The 20781-nt window shown below is 38.6% G+C and overlaps 5 protein-coding genes across 42 annotated transcripts in view; all 5 read left to right on the top strand.

The window, feature by feature from the left end:
- The window catches only part of LOC119776976 (protocadherin gamma-C5-like), a 124893-nt gene that overhangs the window by 79330 nt on the left and 24782 nt on the right, over positions 1–20781 (top strand). The gene's annotated exons all lie outside the window — the stretch shown is intronic.
- LOC119776980 (protocadherin gamma-C5-like) lies at positions 6817–9470 on the top strand. The gene has a single exon (XM_038275702.1). It carries the CDS (start codon positions 6978–6980, stop codon positions 9453–9455), a length of 2478 nt encoding a protein of 825 aa, XP_038131630.1. The 5' UTR covers positions 6817–6977; the 3' UTR covers positions 9456–9470.
- LOC119776979 (protocadherin gamma-C5-like) lies at positions 10044–12743 on the top strand. The gene has a single exon (XM_038275701.1). It carries the CDS (start codon positions 10245–10247, stop codon positions 12726–12728), a length of 2484 nt encoding a protein of 827 aa, XP_038131629.1. The 5' UTR covers positions 10044–10244; the 3' UTR covers positions 12729–12743.
- On the top strand, positions 13278–20113 carry LOC119776983 (protocadherin gamma-C5-like). Its single transcript, XM_038275706.1, has 2 exons — positions 13278–15932; positions 20090–20113. Exons 1-2 carry the CDS (start codon positions 13491–13493, stop codon positions 20096–20098), a joined length of 2451 nt encoding a protein of 816 aa, XP_038131634.1. The 5' UTR covers positions 13278–13490; the 3' UTR covers positions 20099–20113.
- Positions 17356–20113, top strand: LOC119776982 (protocadherin gamma-C5-like). The gene has a single exon (XM_038275704.1). The coding sequence runs from the start codon at positions 17636–17638 to the stop codon at positions 20096–20098; it is 2463 nt and encodes an 820-aa protein (XP_038131632.1). The 5' UTR covers positions 17356–17635; the 3' UTR covers positions 20099–20113.

Here is a 20781-nt window from a genome sequence, read left to right as displayed (position 1 = left end):
TACTTTAAGTTATAAATTGCTTTTTTTCACAGCTGCCTCATAACAGGCCACACCTTACAATTAGTTTTAACCAACTTCCATAACTCTGCTAAACAATAACAACAAAACAGCATGGTGCTCCCTCCTCTATTTTTCCCATTGAAGATTCAGATGTAGCTGAACAAGTTGTCATCTGACCACAGAACCTTTTTCGGCACTGTGCTGAGTTTCTTATAAACTAAATTTCCTTATAAAAATGTATGTATTCTAGGTACCTTCTAATACACTGGCTTTGTAAAGTCCAAAAGTAAAGCTGCAGATAATATTTTGCATGCACTGCTTTGTTAAATGCTTTGTTTTGGAGTTTTTATAATGCTCTTTGTCCTCTAATATTATCTAATAAATCTCCAAATTCATAAAATAAATCATCCATATCTGTGACATTCTCTGATTAAAAGTGTAATTGAACTCTACATTTAAAATTGTTTCCTGCCATCTCTCTCTCTGCTTCTCCCTTTTTGCCAGTTGAGGCTTTTTTATTTTCTTTGTTCTCTTCTGATTTTGCTTGGCTGGAATAAACAAAGATGTGGTCTTAAATTATGACAAACACGTCAGATAGTATGTTTCTAAATTATATTTCAATATTTTTTTTGTCACCTTATCTCAACTTCCACTTCTTTTCCTAGTTCCTTAAAAGCTTTCTTTGTAAGGAGAAAACAGACTGACAGATTTCACTGCTTTTATTTTACTTAAAGATTTTCAAAAAGTGTTTCTAAACATTATTGGCTGGTATTCAATGTGTGAAAGTGTCAAAAACCTATTTTTCTTTGATAAACAACACAACTGATTTACCAGTAGCATGTTTAATCAGAGTAGGTGCATTCCTTTTGTTTAATACATTAAATTCTAAATCTTTGAGTCATTTCTTTTTACTCAAATAAAATATTAACATTTTTATCTGTATAGCCACTATTCATCAGGCTGTCTTGGTTTCCAACAGTGCTCCTCTTTCCTCCTGATCTCATTTTCTGCATCCTTCCCCTCCCCCCTCCAGCTGCACCACTTTGCTGCAGAGGAAGAAAGGCTTACAGAGTGAAAGGGAGAGGAAAATTGTCAATGTAGGACGTTCGGTCCTGTCTATAAAAAGATTGGTGCCACATCTGTTTGAGGAGCTTTGACAGAAAAAAGGGTTATTTTTTTATACTGTTTTATTTCCTATTTAAATATGTGCTTTATTTAGACGTTGTGTTGGTTCTGGTTTTAAACCGATGTATACTGAAAGAAATATATAGATGTATTTGTCGGAAAACTTAATTTCTTCTATTGTCTGGTGCAATGTTTAACCTCCATGTTGAGTTTTTTTTAAAGACCCCTTCTTTTTCTAACCCAGAAGCAGGATGGGATGCAGGCAGGGGAGGTGGGATGTGGTACCATAGCAACAAGCTGACTCACAGGCTAGACTATACCATTTTCAGTCTCTATGGGGGTCAAGAGCAGATACAGCCCTGGCTGTGTGGTAACAGCATGTACTTATTGAATCTAAGAGGGGGAAAAACACCCCTGTTTTGCTCTGGTGTCCTCAAACCTTGGGCGTGTGATGATAAAGGGAGCTCTGAGAGGAGGATATAATGGCTGCTGGTTTTTCAGTCTTTGTAAGCTCTTGTCAAGAACCAGCAATATTCATCTGTAATGACTATAACACATATTATGAAATCATTTTTGTTTGTTTCCAAAAGGTGGCACAGCAACAGTTTTCAATGTTTGTTATGAACATTTTTATTCTAGACTACAGTACAGTATAATAAAAGCAGATGGCGATTTCCTTTGCCCCAGAAGCTTGAATATGGCTTCACAAAGACACCCATGCCTGCATCAGCTGTGACCAGCATGAGGAAAAGAATCTCATTAATATGGCATAGATTTGTCTCAGGCCATCGCCTCGAGGCCCCCTGCTGTTGGTATTAGGGTAGTGTGTCTGTGCAGCAGTGCAGTGTTTTTGGCCAAAGTGATACATTAATGATATTATACTTTTTTTTTTCCTCACTATATTAAAGTATTTTAAAACCCTAAAGATATTATTTCTTTAACACACAGCATAGCCTGTCACACTTTTTGGTTTCATTTTTATTCTTGATGTTTATCTTTGTTTATCATTCCTCTTTTTCTCTCAGTCTCACATAAAATACACTATCCCATGACCCTAATATTTGTACACAACTGTTTTGATGGTATTAAGAAGTATTATTTTTATCTAAGCTTAAAGCTTGATCCATTTTTTTTTTGTATAATGAACTTTTAGTAATCCTCTGAAAATATTTCCCATACCTGTATCATTTGTTGTTTATATGCTTTTCATGTTCCCTTTCTTGTAACCCAAAGGCCTAAAGAGTAATTCAAAAGAAATCACTGTTTCTTTGCAGTTTGAATACAAAACTGCAAAACATTTTTCTGTTTAAATTCAAACAACTTGCATTTTTGTGCTCTTCTTGGTAAGTATGAAGGGTTCCCCATAGCCTTTGTATTTTTATACAAGTCTAACTGATTATATTTCTGTTGTGTTCTCTTTCATATCTCCTTCCTTCATGGTGGTGATCCTGATTTCCTTTTGTTTTGTGTGACTTCCTGACTCGCCTAATAAGGTAAGAAATAGTTTTTATTTATATTGATCACACTATACACTACAAAACTACACTTACTCATGAACATCACTGACAACTTGACCATCACTCATGGTGGTTTCATTATACATTAACATTTTTAAACACAAGCTGGGTTAAAGTTGCGTTCAAACAGCCAATGTTGCATGGAAGCAGGTGTGATTTTTTCAACTGGTGACATCCAGTTGTATAAAGTACTCTGCAAAAGTTTAATTTCACTCCTACCATATTTGAGATTTCCCTCCATGGACCCCCACTTTCTTATACATTTCATCTACAGTTCTTCAGGTTTTAAATTTATCTCAGTAATATGCCTTACATGTCACAACATGTTGTGATCTTATCTATGTGTTAGAAAACTGCATATTTTTAACTGTGTTTTGATTATATTTGATAAGTAAAGTGAGAAGATACAACATATTTATGAAACAATGAAAATATTTAAGCAAGCAGAGCTGGAAGGATGCATTCTTTTAGTGGAACATCCTCTCTTTAAAAACTATTAAGCTTTAAGGAAAATCTATTTGCTGCTGCTAGAATAGTATGTTTTGTCGTGTTTCATTAAACTTAGCCATAAAACAAATGCATGAATCGTTTTAATAGACTGCTAATGAAATGCTGAGCATAAACCTGTAACTTTTCTATGATACGTAGGGTCTACAGAATCATTTTACTTAAGAAAACATGTTGCCCTTTATTGATAGGTTGGAGTTTAGTGGGATAGATACAGTCTGGTTCGAAGTTGATCAAGTACTGGACTGACCAAAGGCTAAAAACCTTTTCTAGTACAAAAAGTAAAAGCAATAAAACAGAATATCCATGTAGCTATTTAATAATGTTATTGAAGATCACAAGAAAGTCAAATATTGTGCAAAGAATAATAGTAAGGAATGGGAGATGATTGAAGACTTTTGCAAAGTACTGAGCCTTAAAAAGACAAAGCTGATCCCCTGAAACATTTGTATCTCACTAATTTAGTCACCATCTTTCTGTGAACAATGCTAATGTCGGTGACATGATCCTCAATGCACGGTGTAGTTGCTAGAGTATTTTTTAAAACTTTAATGAATACCATTGATCTTGAATTGAGGAAAATTTGGAATTTACTTGTGCAATTATGAAAGAGTAGCAGGTATGATTTCAGGACAAAAAGTTGTTTCATACTGAAGTGAGTGTTGTCATGGAGCTTTGCTTACTAATAGGCTTAGAAGTGTTAGCAGGAAAGAGCAGCTGGTTAAGAGACTCCTGTTCAACTAAGGTGCCAGAGATTATGATCCCTGTGAAGTATCTGGGTTAGGTAAAAAGAAAAATAGAACAATACAAATTTTTCTTTTTATTGTAGATATGTGAAATACATAAAAGGATCCACCCTTTTATTAGTTTGTTTTTTAAATGCTGTAACATAACACAGAAATTCTGATTTAAAAACAATCATAAACAGGGGCAATATCTTAGTTTTTCCCTCTTTGAACCAAGGTAAGTGAACAAGAAGGAGTATTGTTACCCTATTATGTTGTGAAGCTTTGATTGTATATTTGTTATTTATTTGTTAACATAGCTTCAAACACATTATTTATATTTAAATGCACCTCAAAACACAAACAGCATTCAACAATTACCACTGCAGAGATTCTAGATGACATAATTTTGATATCGGTCACTTGAAAAAAACATAATTTCAGGGAATGCTTTAATATTAATTTCATATTACATTGTGTACCTTAAGATAAGGTCCAATGATGCGTTCTAAAAAGGACGTTCTCTTTTTGTAAGGCTGTCCTTGTTAACATCACGGATAAAATAACTGAGGGAAAGAAAGTGAGAAAATGGTTTTGTAAATTAAAAAATTGTATTAAAAATTGTTGCTTTTTGTAAAACTATAATATCAAATCAATATATATCCAACACAAAAACTAATTTCAAGTGAATTATGTATTACAATTGGAATTGAGTTAAAAAAAAGTAGGAAAATAAAGAAATAAGCTGTCTTTAAAAGAGACCCATAAAATGTTAAAAAGGATAGTTTCAGAGCTGTAATAAATAAATTCCTTGTACCTTTTCCGTCCATTTTACATTTTACTTGCTCAACCCATCCCGAAAGTTACATACACTTTGTTGGCATGTTCCAATACAGAGCAGCTGGCTTGTATAAGGAATTTACACATTAAATGCCAATTATAATTGCCAAATGCTCAGACATGCTAATGCATGTCAGCCAACAAAAACCTAAATATAATAGAGTTGTACAAAGTAAGGCTGCTTAATTATTATTTGTACTGTCTGTGTTTAAGAACTAAACAAACCTTTCTCTTTTTTTCATTTATTAGAATTACACCCTGTCACTGTCTGTTTTGTGAGGGTTTAGTTTTCTATACACAAATCCCAAAATAAATAAAAGCAGGGGCTGATCTTTAAAAGCTGCCTTTGGAGTAAACTCTTAAAACAAATTACCTGCATATATGGATGTTAATATCAAAATTGTGCTTTTTTAAAGCTAAGTAAAACAAAGAATAGTCTAATTGCCTCTTAACCCTTAAAATAAAAATAATTTTGAAAATATCTAGAATTGTTTTTCAAAATCACCATACACTGTAAGTACTGAGTTTATCATATAGGCCACATCAATAAATCAAAAACAACAACATTGTTTGCATATTGTTTGTATATTTGCAATTGTAAATGCAGCACACACTACATTGTTATTCCACTTTTTTCGTGCAGTATTCTTAACATTTGTAAGTGTTTGTCATCTAGTGTTTTACCTTGTTGTAATAGAAAATGTATCCAACATTAATGAATAACAGAATCCATTAATAATCAAACCACTGGGCTTACTTTTCTATGCTGCAGAGAAAAGGAAAATGAATTGAGTCGTGTTTCATTCCTCCCCTCAGAGTATCACACTGCCTCTGCACCAGCATCACTTCGCCGTCTGTGTGGCGCTGTCCACACAGCTGGTGGTGCTGAAATCCTCCCAGGCGCTCCCCTCCCTTCCTCTTATAAGCTTTCACACACGATTCTCTACATCTCCCTCTGCCGCTCACTCTTCTTTACAGAATCAAACCAGAAAATGTATTATGGCATTGTTCCTATCATTTCCTTAAGCTTTTAGAAATAGAACAATATGTTGTTTCCTGTCCGTTTGATTATTTTACAGGTTATGAACAATGTTAATTGGAGGCAGAACCATTGATGTCCCACATGATGCAGTGTATTTATGTGGAATGCATTGTAGAGTGGGAGTATATAGCTGCAATTAAGGATATTTTTTTGAAAAATAAATTGATCCACAAGTGTCTTTGGATTTGTTTTTTATAGAACAGATAAAGTGACTTCTATGTGTGTGGTCTTGTTTTACCTACAATGTCAGGGAGGCATTTTGTAAACTATATAATATGCAGGGACTTAAAGGTACATATGAGGATATTCAACTGGTCCCCATATAGTAAAGTTCTGTTCTTTGAGTTATGGTAATAATAATAGGTGTTGGTAATAGTTAAGACTAGGCCATATAAAGTGAATGCAAGTCAATGAAATGTCCCCATTTATTATGAAAACAAAGCTGTGTGTGGGTGTGTGTGTGTGCACCAGAGGGATAGAGAAAAACAGAGAGAAAAAACGGAGCACAGCAGCAGCAGCAAAAGCCTTTCTGCTTCATGTGCGCTCCCCCTCCCTTTCTACTTGCCCTACAGACCTCCATACGGGCATTTTACGTCAGCCGCTGTCACAGTTTTTATTTAAGCTCTGCGGTGAGCTGCGACAACGTCATGACGTACTGTATGTAGGCTGCACTGGCCTTATGTAACCACAGGAAGGCAGTAAAGAGCCTCATATTCCATGAAGACATTTGCGAGCATGCAGGCGCATACAACAAAGGGCAGATTGATCAGCTAAAATGATTTTAGATTAATAATGCACTGAATATTTATCAGCATTAAAGCTGGAAATTGAATATTCAGTTATATAAATGGCATTTTTGAGTCTAAAAATGTGTGCACATTAATAAATAGAGTAAAACAATGCATGAATGTTTAAATAAATATTATTTAATCTGATTAATCAATTCAATAGCGTTGTCTACTTGTGATCACTCGACTTTTCTATGTGCAACCTGATTGCTGGAAATGCCTCTGATCTCTGCACCAATGATATGAAGAGCTGTACAAAGAGATCTACTCTGTCTCAGCGAGTAGCGTCAGCTCTGAAACGCTGCAATGTCCTGCACAGGAGGAAACGGATGGAGACACGAAGCATGAATTTTGCTATTAAATTGCAAGCCTCATTTACTTCGGATTACAAAGAATATTTTCATTTAAGAGGTCGGGACAGGGGTGAAACGATATGGAGTATTCGGGACGTGGAATAATGTGGAGCAAATTGCCGACATGGCAGGCGCTTTTGTGGTGGAATTATTTCTATCTTATGTGGAGTACAATAGACGCACAGACTCATTACAGCATCCCGGAGGAGCTCAAACAGGGATCCGTTGTAGGAAATATAGCAAAAGATTTGGGTTTACATGTGCCTGAGATGTATCGCCGAAAATTACGGATTACCTCCGAGGCTGGTAAGCAGTATTTTGATGTAGATTTGGGGAAAGGAGAGCTGCTTGTGACAGACAGAATAGATAGAGAGGAACTCTGTGGACAAAGACCATCCTGTGTGTTGCCTTTAGAGCTAGTAATAGATAACCCGTTACAGGTGCACAGGGTTGAAATTGAAATACGGGATACAAATGATAATACTCCTAGCTTTCTTACTAAAGAGAAAGTAGTTAAAATAGCGGAGTTGGTAAATCCAGGCGCGCGATTTCCTTTAGAGAGTGCAAACGATCCGGATGTTGGCACTAATTCTGTACGCACATATCTCATAAGCAAAAATGAGCATTTCAAATTAACAGTTAAAAATCTTAAAGATGGTAGAAAAATTCCTGAATTGGTGCTTGACAAACCTCTTGATCGAGAGATGCAGACTGTACACAACCTCATCCTCACAGCTGTGGATGGAGGAGATCCGGTGCGTTCAGGGACATCAGAAATCACTGTTATAGTGCTTGACATTAATGATAATGCGCCACAATTTGAAAGGCAAGTATATGAAGTTAATGTCACTGAAGGTGCTACATTTGGAACCGAGATTTTGCAGGTAAAAGCTGTAGATGCAGATGAGGGATTAAATGGGGAAATTGAATATGTATTTGCAGAGCAAACTTCAGATCTCATTGTATCATTATTTGACATTAATCCATCTACTGGAACTATTACTGTAAAAGGGGTTTTAGACTATGAGTCAAACTCTTTACATAGATTCGATATTACAGCAAAAGACAAAGGGAATCCTGAGATGGACGGGCATTGTGGTGTGGAAGTCAAAATAATTGACATTAATGATAATAATCCAGAAATAGTTGTGACTTCTTTAACAACACCCGTTCCTGAAGATTCTGCAGCTGGAACAGTTATTGCAATAATAAGTACAAGAGACCCTGATTCAGGCGTTAATGGCAAGGTTACATTAACAGTGTCAGCAAAGTCTCCGTTTAAGTTAAATCCGTCGATCTCTAAACATTATTCTTTGGTAACAAATGGTCCGCTCGATCGTGAAAAAAACAGCATGTACAGCGTTAAGATAACCGCAACTGATGGCGGTAAACCGCCTTTAACGAGTGAAAAAACAATAGCTTTTGAACTTTCAGATGTAAATGACAACCCACCTCGTTTCTCCCATGTTTCATATGCAGTTTACATAAAAGAAAATAATATCCCAGGTCTTATTTTGAGTTCAGTATCAGCTTCTGATCAAGATTCTGGTGAAAACGCAAAAATCTCTTATTCTATTCTAGACTCTAAAGCACAGGATGTGTCTGTCTCATCTTATGTTTACATTAATTCAGAAAACGGGAGCATCTACAGCATGCAATCCTTTGACTATGAGAAGCTGAAGGTGTTTCAGATTCAGGTTCAGGCAAAGGACCATGGTTCCCCTCCTCTGAGCAGCAACACCACTGTCCATGTTTTTATCCTGGACCAGAACGATAATGCTCCCGCTGTTATTTACCCCTCCTCTGCTGCCCTGGGTTCTCTCTCTCATCAAAGGATGCCCCGCTCTGCTAAAGCTGGTCACCTGGTTACTAAGGTGACGGCCGTGGACGCTGACTCCGGCCATAATGCGTGGATCTCCTACAGACTGGCGGAGGCCACAGACGCCTCTCTGTTCACCGTCAATCAGTACACAGGGGAGGTGAGGACTAAACGCGCTGTAACCGAGCAGGATGACTCCTCTCAGAGGCTGCTGATAGAGATCAAGGATGATGGGGAACCGGTTCAGTCCGCCACCGCTACGGTGTCCATCCTGCTGGAGGACGGTCTCCATGAACCCATCTTAGACCTCAGACATAAAGTATCTGAGCCCAGCAAGAAAACTGGCAGAATTACCCTTTATTTGATTCTGTCTCTGGCCTCAGTGTCCGTGCTGTCTCTGGTGACGTTTCTCATCTTAGCGGTGAAATGCATCAGGAGCAGCAGTAGCAGCGGGAGCTGCTGCATGAGAAGAAGTGACTGTGATGATTACAAGAACCCCAACAGAAACCTGCAGATTCAGCTCAACACTGATGGACCCATAAAGTATGTGGAGGTCCTGGGAGGAGACATGATGTCTCAGAGTCAGTCCTTCAGGTCCTGCATGTCTCCAATGTCAGAGTACAGTGATTTTACTCTAATCAAACCCAGCAGCACCACAGACTTTAAAGAAACCCTCAGTGTTCTGGATGCGTCTTTACCTGACAGCACCTGGACCTTTGAGAGCCAGCAGGTGAGCTAATCCCAAATTAACCGTGTTTTTAGATTTATCTACCATTAAATAACCCTTTGTCAAACACTTTTGCTTTAATGAGCCTGAGATGTATAGAAGCATCATGTAGCCTGTATATTTCATGGGCTGTTGATTAGAATATTTGCTGAATTAGAGTATTTACCAAACCTTATAAGAGTTTTATCATAATCAGGCTGACCTTTAAAGCATTATCAACAAGTTAATTTTATTAGTCAATTATTAATAAAATATATGTTTTCAAAACGTTATATATTGCTTTGGTTTTATGTTGTAATGGGTAAGACACGTTTTTAAGGATTAGATTAAGTAAATTAATTTTTTTTGTACTATGTACAAATTTTGACTATTTATTTATTTAATTTTGATGTTTCTATTTTTTATGTAATAAGGTTTGGCGGTCATAAATATCTTTTTTTATTCAAATAAAGCACATGAACATTATAGGCTCTGCATTGTGGCTTTACAAGTGTAGATCAGCTCCCTTCCTAGTGGATTATAGGTTTTAACGCTCTCGACCAATAGGATTTAACACTGTACAAAGAAATCTAGTCCCTGCCCCCTTTCAGCTTCTGTGCTCCTGTACTCTCATTGCAGCGTGTCAGAGGAGAGAAGGCGATGGGATTCATTTTGCAATGTGGGAATTTATTATTTGGCCTTACATTCATGCATAGTTGCTTTTGATCAAGCATGTATGGAATATAATACGTGAGAGGATGGATACATGATTGTTTCCGTACAAACCATTTACTGGAATAAATATGGTATAACGGACCAAGGATGACAAAGAGAAATGCATATCGAGACTGGAGATGGCTGGTGCTTTGGTGGCACCATTTTTTTATCATGTGGAATACAATAGATGGACAGACTCGGTACAGCATCCAAGAGGAGTTAAAAATGGGATCTGTGGTTGGAAATCTCGCTAAAGATTTAGGGTTGTCCTTAACTGAAATTTCTGACCGTAAACTAAGCGTCGCATCTGAGGCTGGTAAGCAGTATTTTACCGTGGATGCGGGGAAGGGAGAGCTGGTTGTGAATGACAGAATAGATAGAGAGGCTCTTTGTGGACAAAGCGCCAGCTGTGTGTTGCCTCTGCAGGTCTTTATCGAAGATCCGTTGCAGCTTTTTCGTGTGGAAGTTGAAATTCAAGATATTAATGATAATTCCCCCAGATTCCCGTCAAAGGATATTACTCTAGATATTGCAGAATCTACTGCGATTGGGGTTCAGTTTCCATTAGAAAGTGCAATAGATCCCGATGTCGGTAGTAATTCTCTGAGGTCATATAAATTGAGTAAACATGAATGTTTCAGTATAAGAGTAAAAGATGTTGCTGGTGGAAGGAAGGTTCCTGAATTATTCCTAACAAAAATGTTAGACAGAGAGAAAAATATTGCACATACGCTTCTGTTAACAGCTCTAGACGGAGGTAACCCAGTGAGATCAGGGACGGCAGAGATAACTATTACAGTTCTAGATATAAATGATAATATCCCAGCGTTCGAGAAATCTTTATATAAAGTATCAATTCCAGAAAATGCTCCCGAGGGTGAATTGATTATACAAACAAAAGCAGCAGATATAGATGAGGGTCAAAACGGAGAGATTGAATATTCATTCGGATCGCACACCCCCGATTCTGTTCTTTCCATTTTTACCATTGATTCTGCTTCAGGAACAATCATTCTGAAGGGAAACTTAGATTATGAAACAACTACAAAATATGAATTGGATGTAACTGCGAAAGATAGGGGCACTCCGAGAATGGAGGGACATTGTATGGTAAATGTTGAAGTTTTAGATGTTAATGACAATGCGCCAGAAATAATTCTCACGTCTCGACCAAAACCTGTGAGTGAAAACTCGCCTAACGGTACCGTTGTTGCTCTAATCAGCGCCAGGGACTTGGATTCCGGGGATAACGGAAAAGTAAAATTACACATTCCAGAGAAAAGTAACTTTGCGCTGAGGCCCTCGTTTTCACAAAACTACGCGCTAGTTACAAACAGTGTTTTGGATCGCGAAAAAGTCCCCGAATATAACATTGAAATAGCAGCCATTGATTCTGGCTCCCCTCCGCTGTCAAGTAAGAAAACTATTCATGTTAGCATAACTGATGTAAATGACAACCCTCCTATTTTTACTCAGTCTTCCTATAATGTATATTTAAAAGAGAATAAAATTCCAGGATCTATACTTTACTCGGTATCAGCGTCTGATCGGGATTCTGGGGAAAACGCAAAGATTTCTTACTCTATACTTGACTCCAAAGTGCTGGGTGTTTCTGTCTCCTCTTACGTTTACATAAACTCGGATAACGGGAGCATCTACAGCATGCAGTCATTTGATTATGAGAAGCTGAAGGTGTTTCAGATTCAGGTTCAGGCAAAGGACCATGGTTCCCCTCCTCTGAGCAGCAACACCACTGTCCATGTTTTTATCCTGGACCAGAACGATAATGCTCCCGCTGTTATTTACCCCTCCTCTGCTGCCCTGGGTTCTCTCTCTCATCAAAGGATGCCCCGCTCTGCTAAAGCTGGTCACCTGGTTACTAAGGTGACGGCCGTGGACGCTGACTCCGGCCATAATGCCTGGATCTCCTACAGACTGGCGGAGGCCACAGACGCCTCTCTGTTCACCGTCAATCAGTACACAGGGGAGGTGAGGACTAAACGCGCTGTAACCGAGCAGGATGACTCCTCTCAGAGGCTGCTGATAGAGATCAAGGATGATGGGGAACCGGTTCAGTCCGCCACCGCTACGGTGTCCATCCTGCTGGAGGACGGTCTCCATGAACCCATCTTAGACCTCAGACACAAAGTTTCTGAGCCCAGCAAGAAAACTGGCAGAATTACCCTTTATTTGATTCTGTCTCTGGCCTCAGTGTCCGTGCTGTCTCTGGTGACGTTTCTCATCTTAGCGGTGAAATGCATCAGGAGCAGCAGTAGCAGCGGGAGCTGCTGCATGAGACGAAGCGACTGTGATGATTACAAGAACCCCAACAGAAACCTGCAGATTCAGCTCAACACTGATGGACCCATAAAGTACGTGGAGGTCCTGGGAGGAGACATGATGTCTCAGAGTCAGTCCTTCAGGTCCTGCATGTCTCCAATGTCAGAGTACAGTGATTTTACTCTGATCAAACCCAGCAGCACCACAGACTTTAAAGAAACCCTCAGTGTTCTGGATGCGTCTTTACCTGACAGCACCTGGACCTTTGAGAGCCAGCAGGTGAGGCAAAACTACTGTATTTTTCCATGAGTTGAATGATTGTGCAAAAGGAGATGATTGTTGGACAATTTACAGAGTTGGGTAGACTACTCAATGATTTTATTCAAAATAAGAAAAGCGTTACTTTATTATTATTATTATTATTATTATTATTATTATTATTATTATTATTATTATTATTATTATTATTATTATTATTATTATTATTATATTTTTTATATAATTTTGTATATGTATATATATATATATATATATATATATATATATATATATATATATATATATATATATATATATATATATATATATATATATATATTATATATATATATATATATATATATATATATATATATATATATATATATATATATATATATATATATATATATATATATATATATATATACAAAATTATAAAATGAGACACTAAGTATTGGCTAAAGATTGATTTCCATAAGCAGCCTGTTTTATAAAACGCTCTGCTCAGAGCGCTTCTCATTGGATGACAGCGTGGTATGCTTTGCTCCAATAGCAGAAGGGAAAATACAAAGAGATCTACCCCCCTCTCAGAGCAGCTTCACCACCACAACACGTTAACAATGCAATGAGTGAGATCACAGTGGGACGTGCTTATACCTCGGAGCTAAAAAATAAAAATGAATTATGCTGTAGGCATGAATGGACCAGCTATTTCTAGATTTGATATTCTTTTTGACACTCACTGGAACTGGATTGGTACCTTAAGCTTCATAATGGAAAAGGCCTGACGGATCGGTGATTACAAAGAAAATGGGATTTCGAGGCTGGAGATGGCGAGCGTTTTGGTGGCATTTTTTATTTCTCCTATGGAGCTCAGTAGAAGCACAGACTCGCTACAGCATCCCAGAGGAAGTAAAACCGGGTTTTGTTGTTGGAAATCTCGCTAAAGATTTGGGTTTGTCATTATTTGCGATTTTTGACCGTAAGTTGCGGGTCGCATCTGAGTCTGATGAGCAGTATTTCAGCGTGGTTGCGGGGAAGGGAGAGCTGGTGGTGATTGACAGAATAGACAGAGAGGCTCTTTGTGGACAAAGCCCGAGCTGCGTGTTACCTTTACAAATTGTTATTGAGAATCCCTTACAATTACACAGACTCGAGGTAGAAATAAAAGACATAAATGATAACGCTCCAATCTTTCAAACGAAAGAATTAACAGTAAAAATTGCAGAATCGGCAGCAGTTGGAACGCGCTTTTCTTTGGAGAATGCAGAAGATTTAGATGTTGGAAGTAATTCGGTGAAATCCTACAGTTTAACCAAAAATGAAATGTTTACAATGAAAATGAAGGAATTGGGAGATGGCAGAGCAGTTCCAGAGTTGGTGTTAGAAAAGCCTCTTGATCGAGAAAAAACAGCTGTCCATCATTTAAAACTGACTGCGGTAGACGGGGGAACTCCGCCCCTTTCGGGTACCGCACAACTTAAAATTATTGTGCTTGACATTAATGACAATTTTCCTGTGTTTGAAAAAAATATTTATAAAGTTTCATTAAAAGAGAATACTGCAAAGGGCGCATTTGTAATTAAAATCACTGCAACTGATGCTGATGAGGGACCTAATGGGGAAATAGAATATTCTTTTGGTTCAAGGACTCCTGAGTCTGTGTTGGCCGTATTTGATATTAACACATCAACAGGAGAAATATACTTATCAAAAGATTTGGATTATGAAAGAGCCAAATCCTATAAAATAGAAATATCTGCTAAAGATAAAGGACTACCTGAAATGGAGAGCGATTGTCATTTACAGCTAGATGTTTTAGATGTTAATGACAACACACCAGAAATTGTTCTCACTTCTGAACCCCAGCCTGTGCAGGAAGACGCACCAAGGGGCACAGTAGTTGCTTTGCTTAATGCACGTGATGCCGATTCTGGGAATAATAGCAAAGTTACGCTGCAGTTAAATAAAGGTTCTCCTTTTAGTCTTAAATCATCATTTTCTAACAATTATGCGCTGGTTACCAGCGGCCCTTTGGATAGAGAAACCTTTTCAGAGTATAACATTGAGATAACAGCTACTGATTCAGGTTCTCCTCCACTTTCAAGTAAAAAAGTTATACCAGTATACATCACTGATGTTAATGACAATCCTCCTGCATTCACTCAGTCCTCATATAATGTATATTTAAAAGAAAACAAAGTACCAGGTTCGATACTTTACTCGGTTTCTGCTTCTGATCTAGATTCTGGTGAAAACGCAAAAATCACATATTCCATACTGGATTCTAAAGTACAAGATGCTTCTGTTTCATCTTATGTTTACATTAATTCAGAAAACGGGAGCATCTACAGCATGCAATCATTTGACTATGAGAAGCTGAAGGTGTTTCAGATTCAGGTTCAGGCAAAGGACCATGGTTCCCCTCCTCTGAGCAGCAACACCACTGTCCATGTTTTTATCCTGGACCAGAACGATAATGCTCCCGCTGTTATTTACCCCTCCTCTGCTGCCCTGGGTTCTCTCTCTCATCAAAGGATGCCCCGCTCTGCTAAAGCTGGTCACCTGGTTACTAAGGTGACGGCCGTGGACGCTGACTCCGGCCATAATGCCTGGATCTCCTACAGACTGGCGGAGGCCACAGACGCCTCTCTGTTCACCGTCAATCAGTACACAGGGGAGGTGAGGACTAAACGCGCTGTAACCGAGCAGGATGACTCCTCTCAGAGGCTGCTGATAGAGATCAAGGATGATGGGGAACCGGTTCAGTCCGCCACCGCTACGGTGTCCATCCTGCTGGAGGACGGTCTCCATGAGCCAATCTTAGACCTCAGACATAAAGTTTCTGAGCCCAGCAAGAAAACTGGCAGAATTACCCTTTATTTGATTCTGTCTCTGGCCTCAGTGTCCGTGCTGTCTCTGGTGACGTTTCTCATCTTAGCGGTGAAATGCATCAGGAGCAGCAGTAGCAGCGGGAGCTGCTGCATGAGAAGAAGCGACTGTGATGATTACAAGAACCCCAACAGAAACCTGCAGATTCAGCTCAATACTGATGGACCCATAAAGTACGTGGAGGTCCTGGGAGGAGACATGATGTCTCAGAGTCAGTCCTTCAGGTCCTGCATGTCTCCAATGTCAGAGTACAGTGATTTTACTTTGATCAAACCCAGCAGCACCACAGACTTTAAAGAAACCCTCAGTGTTCTGGATGCGTCTTTACCTGACAGCACCTGGACCTTTGAGAGCCAGCAGGTGAGTCAAAAGAGTGACAACCTGTATACGAAAGCGCTGGTTCAAAATACATGTTTTCTACATTACTCAAACTGCTTAGTGAAAGCATTTTAACCGACCTTTTTCTTTTTGTGTATGTTTATGTTAATTTATGTTATGTAAATTGTTATATACAAAAACTGGTTTTCGGATTAAGACCTCTAAAAGCTGTTTGTTCGTCTAGAATAATGTTGACCTTATTTAAACCATCCTTTACATCTTTAATGCAGCAGGGATCACCAACCATTTAACTATCGTGTACCATTGTCCAAAGGCCATGCATCGAGCTGGACAACAATTTTTAATGCATTTTGTATTCCTCTACTTTCATAGGACATCCATAATTTTTATAACTTCATATCATAATAATTTTATGCTTTAAAGACAATTTGAAAATAAATATCCAAGGAACCACTAAAATCCCTTAGTATCATATATAGCTTATTGTTCAATTTCACGAAAACAGACTAAGCCGCCCCCTTCTGGTCGGATTGAAACTTTACTCCCACAAGTTAGTTTAAAACGTACAAAGTGATTAATCAATTAATCAAGCTTAATCTTAACTGCATTTTAATAAATTTCTCTAAAAAAGAAATGGGTGCACACCAGTAAATAAGAAGTAAAGATACATTTTTTTTTCTTGTTTTCTTTTCTTGGTGTGGTAGGGAAGTTAGCGTTGGGAGTGAGAACAATTTTTCTCTCCATGTGTTTTCTCGTAAGCGATATTGAGTCCGTAAACGAGGTCATATAATTTTCTGTTTTAACTTTTCTACCTACTATAAGTCAGTATATATATACATACATATATATATATAATTTTTTTGAAAGAATAAATCAATAAAATACATCCAAAATTGAAAGTCAAATGAGAACCTTTACAAAAGCTTGAAGGCACGGCAGGCCGCATAGGAGAGGGGGAAGGGGTATATGTTTGCTGCGCTGTCGTCACTTCTACATTAAAGGCACTACACTACATAGATGGAGAGAAAGTCCATGTGTTGAATGGGATAAAATCGATGTTTGTAAATGCAGGGGACCCGTGTTTGAATCGAGGTTTGGGGAGGAAGGGCATCCGGTGCAAAAACTAAGCCTAACCTGAGAGCAAGTCACTTTGCCTGGCGAGCCCTGAAAATAGAAGCAGCCTAAAGTGCACCAACAACAGGTAGACAGGTACATTTTTAACACGGTTACTAGAACAAAAGTATTGAAATGCTTTTTGAAATAAAAGCAGCAGTCAAACTGATGTAAAATAAAAAAATCTGTTTTTTGTTTTTAGTTTTTTTGGTTGGTTGTTTTTTTACTGCTATTATGTGGGTTAACAATCCTTTTACCATGTCGATGAGTGTGTGTGTGTGTGTGTGTGTGTGGGTGGGTGGGTGATTTAAATGATTTGACCAGCTTTATTCTCATTGGATGACAGAAATGTCTAGCAAGCACCAATGAATGGCAGAGCTGTACAAAGAGATCTAGTCCCTCCCCCATATGCAGCGACACAAACTCTACACTCACACTGTAGAGAGAAAGATGAAACGGAGTGATGCTACGAATGAAACTAAAACAAAAAGGTGGAAATATGTTTTGGGCTAGATTTTGGAATTTTGCTTTGGATTAATTTCGTACTGCAATGGAGGATATAGACCGTACTTTGGATTGCTTCATTTGGAAATAATTGTTGAGAATATTTGATGGCAAAGACAATGGGATACCGAGAATGGAGATGGAAAGCGGTTTGGTGGAATCAGTTCTTTCTTCTGTGGACTACAATAGAAGCACAGACTCGTTACAGCATCCCAGAAGAACTAAAACCGGGTTCTGTGGTCGGAAATCTCGCCAAAGATTTGAGTTTGTCATTATCTGACATGTTTGACCGTAAGCTGCGGGTCGCATCTGAGTCTGGCGAGCAGTATTTCAGCGTGGATGCGGGGAAGGGAGAGCTTGTGGTGAATGACAGAATAGACAGGGAAGCTCTATGTGGACAAAGCGTGAGCTGCGTGTTACCTTTACAAATTGTCATTGAAAACCCCTTACAATTACACCGACTGGAGATAGAAATTAAAGATATAAACGATAACTCTCCAGTGTTTCAAACAAAAGAATTATCTTTAAAAATTGCAGAATCTGCAGCAGTGGGAACTCGCTTTCTTTTGGAAAGTGCAGAGGATTTAGACGTGGGGGTTAATTCCGTGAAGTCATACACTTTGACAAGAAATGAATGTTTTACACTAAAAATGAAGGATGTTAACCGGGGTAGAGCAGTTCCTGAGTTGGTTTTAGAAAAGCCTCTTGATCGAGAGAAGAAAGCGTTTTATCAGCTAAAGTTGACTGCAGTAGATGGAGGAAATCCGACCCTTTCGGGTACCTCACAACTTACAATTATTGTGCTTGATAATAATGATAATTTTCCTGTCTTTGAAAATATGACGTTCACAGTTTCTTTGCAAGAAAATTCTGTGAAGGATACTTCCATAATTAAGATAACTGCAACTGATGCTGATGAGGGACCTAACGGAGAAATAGAATATTTTTTTGGCGCGAGGACACCGGAGTCCGTGTTATCCATGTTTGAAATCCGATCCTCAACTGGAGAGATATATCTGAAAGGAGACTTAGATTATGAAGAAGCAACCTCCTACAAAATAGAAATATCTGCGAAAGACAAAGGGGTTCCTGAAATGGAGAGTTACTGTCATTTACAGATAGATGTTTTAGATGTTAATGACAACACTCCAGAAATTGTTCTCACTTCTGAACCCCAGCCTGTGCAGGAAGACGCACCAAGGGGCACAGTAGTTGCTTTGCTTAATGCACGTGATGCCGATTCTGGGAATAATAGCAAAGTTACGCTGCAGTTAAATAAAGGTTCTCCTTTTAGTCTTAAATCATCATTTTCTAACAATTATGCGCTGGTTACCAGCGGCCCTTTGGATAGAGAAACGTTTTCAGAGTATAATATCGAGATAACAGCTACTGATTCAGGTTCTCCTCCACTTTCAAGCAAAAGAGTTATACCAGTATACATCACTGATGTTAATGACAATCCTCCTGTATTCACTCAGTCCTCATATAATGTATATTTAAAAGAAAACAGAGTACCAGGCTCAATACTTTACTCAGTTTCTGCTTCTGATCTAGATTATTCGGAAAACGGAAAAATCACGTATTCCATCCTGGATTCAAAAGTACAAGATGCTTCTGTTTCATCTTATGTTTACATTAATTCAGAAAACGGGAGCATCTACAGCATGCAATCGTTTGACTATGAGAAGCTGAAGGTGTTTCAGATTCAGGTTCAGGCAAAGGACCATGGTTCCCCTCCTCTGAGCAGCAACACCACTGTCCATGTTTTTATCCTGGACCAGAACGATAATGCTCCTGCTGTTATTTACCCCTCCTCTGCTGCCCTGGGTTCTCTCTCTCATCAAAGGATGCCCCGCTCTGCTAAAGCTGGTCACCTGGTTACTAAGGTGACGGCCGTGGACGCTGACTCCGGCCATAATGCCTGGATCTCCTACAGACTGGCGGAGGCCACAGACGCCTCTCTGTTCACCGTCAATCAGTACACAGGGGAGGTGAGGACTAAACGCGCTGTAACCGAGCAGGATGACTCCTCTCAGAGGCTGCTGATAGAGATCAAGGATGATGGGGAACCGGTTCAGTCCGCCACCGCTACGGTGTCCATCCTGCTGGAGGACGGTCTCCATGAGCCCATCTTAGACCTCAGGCATAAAATATCTGAGCCCAGCAAGAAAACTGGCAGAATTACCCTTTATTTGATTCTTTCTCTGGCCTCCGTGTCCGTGCTGTCTCTGGTGACGTTTCTCATCTTAGCGGTGAAATGCATCAGGAGCAGCAGTAGCAGCGGGAGCTGCTGCATGAGACGAAGCGACTGTGATGATTACAAGAACCCCAACAGAAACCTGCAGATTCAGCTCAATACTGATGGACCCATAAAGTACGTGGAGGTCCTAGGAGGAGACATGATGTCTCAGAGTCAGTCCTTCAGGTCCTGCATGTCTCCAATGTCAGAGTACAGTGATTTTACTTTGATCAAACCCAGCAGCACCACAGACTTTAAAGAAACCCTCAGTGTTCTGGATGCGTCTTTACCTGACAGCACCTGGACCTTTGAGAGCCAGCAGGTGAGCTAAAGAATATCCACTGTTATGTTTTGTAACATATAGATATATATAACAAATATTTTTACAATAAAAAATGTTGAGGGAGAAAAATAGATCACAGGCTTGTTCCTTTTTAATTTCATCATATTCCGTTAGTCTTGCAACTTTGAATTCCATTCAGGCAGTTTATTCAAAGATACTACCAGCATCGTGATTTGTAAATATGTCCTTTATACAGGCATTAATTATATTTTCCTTCAGCACCTCAGTAGTGAACAGCGACAATTTTTGAAAGGTTCCCGGTAACAGGGCAAAACTGAGTTTGAAATTACTCACCAATGATTAATATCATACTGAGATGAAGTACCCAATTATTTATGTAATTATGTCTTCTTTATTTTTTTTTTTTTTTTTATTATGTTTTTGTTTATTTTATTAGTTATATTATTATTATTTATTTTCGTATTATTAGGCTGAAATAATTTATTTACCGCGTTATACTCTGTTAAACTTTATTCTTTTCCACTGTACTATCTCGTAAATGACATTGCACCATCACTGTCTTCTCATGGCAAGAAAGATCTAGTTCCACCAATTAAGCACACTGTGCAAAGGATCTAGTCTCCCCCTGCAAAGGGCAGATGTACACTAGCATCTCCCTGCAACGAGATTAAAACTAATAGAAAGACTTTTGTAAGCTTTGACTTAACAGT

Source organism: Cyprinodon tularosa, unplaced genomic scaffold (genome assembly GCF_016077235.1).
Source record: "Cyprinodon tularosa strain WSP-4 unplaced genomic scaffold, ASM1607723v1 ctg973, whole genome shotgun sequence".
Classification (NCBI taxonomy): Eukaryota; Metazoa; Chordata; class Actinopteri; order Cyprinodontiformes; family Cyprinodontidae; genus Cyprinodon; species Cyprinodon tularosa.
The sequence above is the reverse complement of the archived record's forward strand: the minus strand, read 5'-3'. Positions and strand labels throughout refer to the sequence as shown.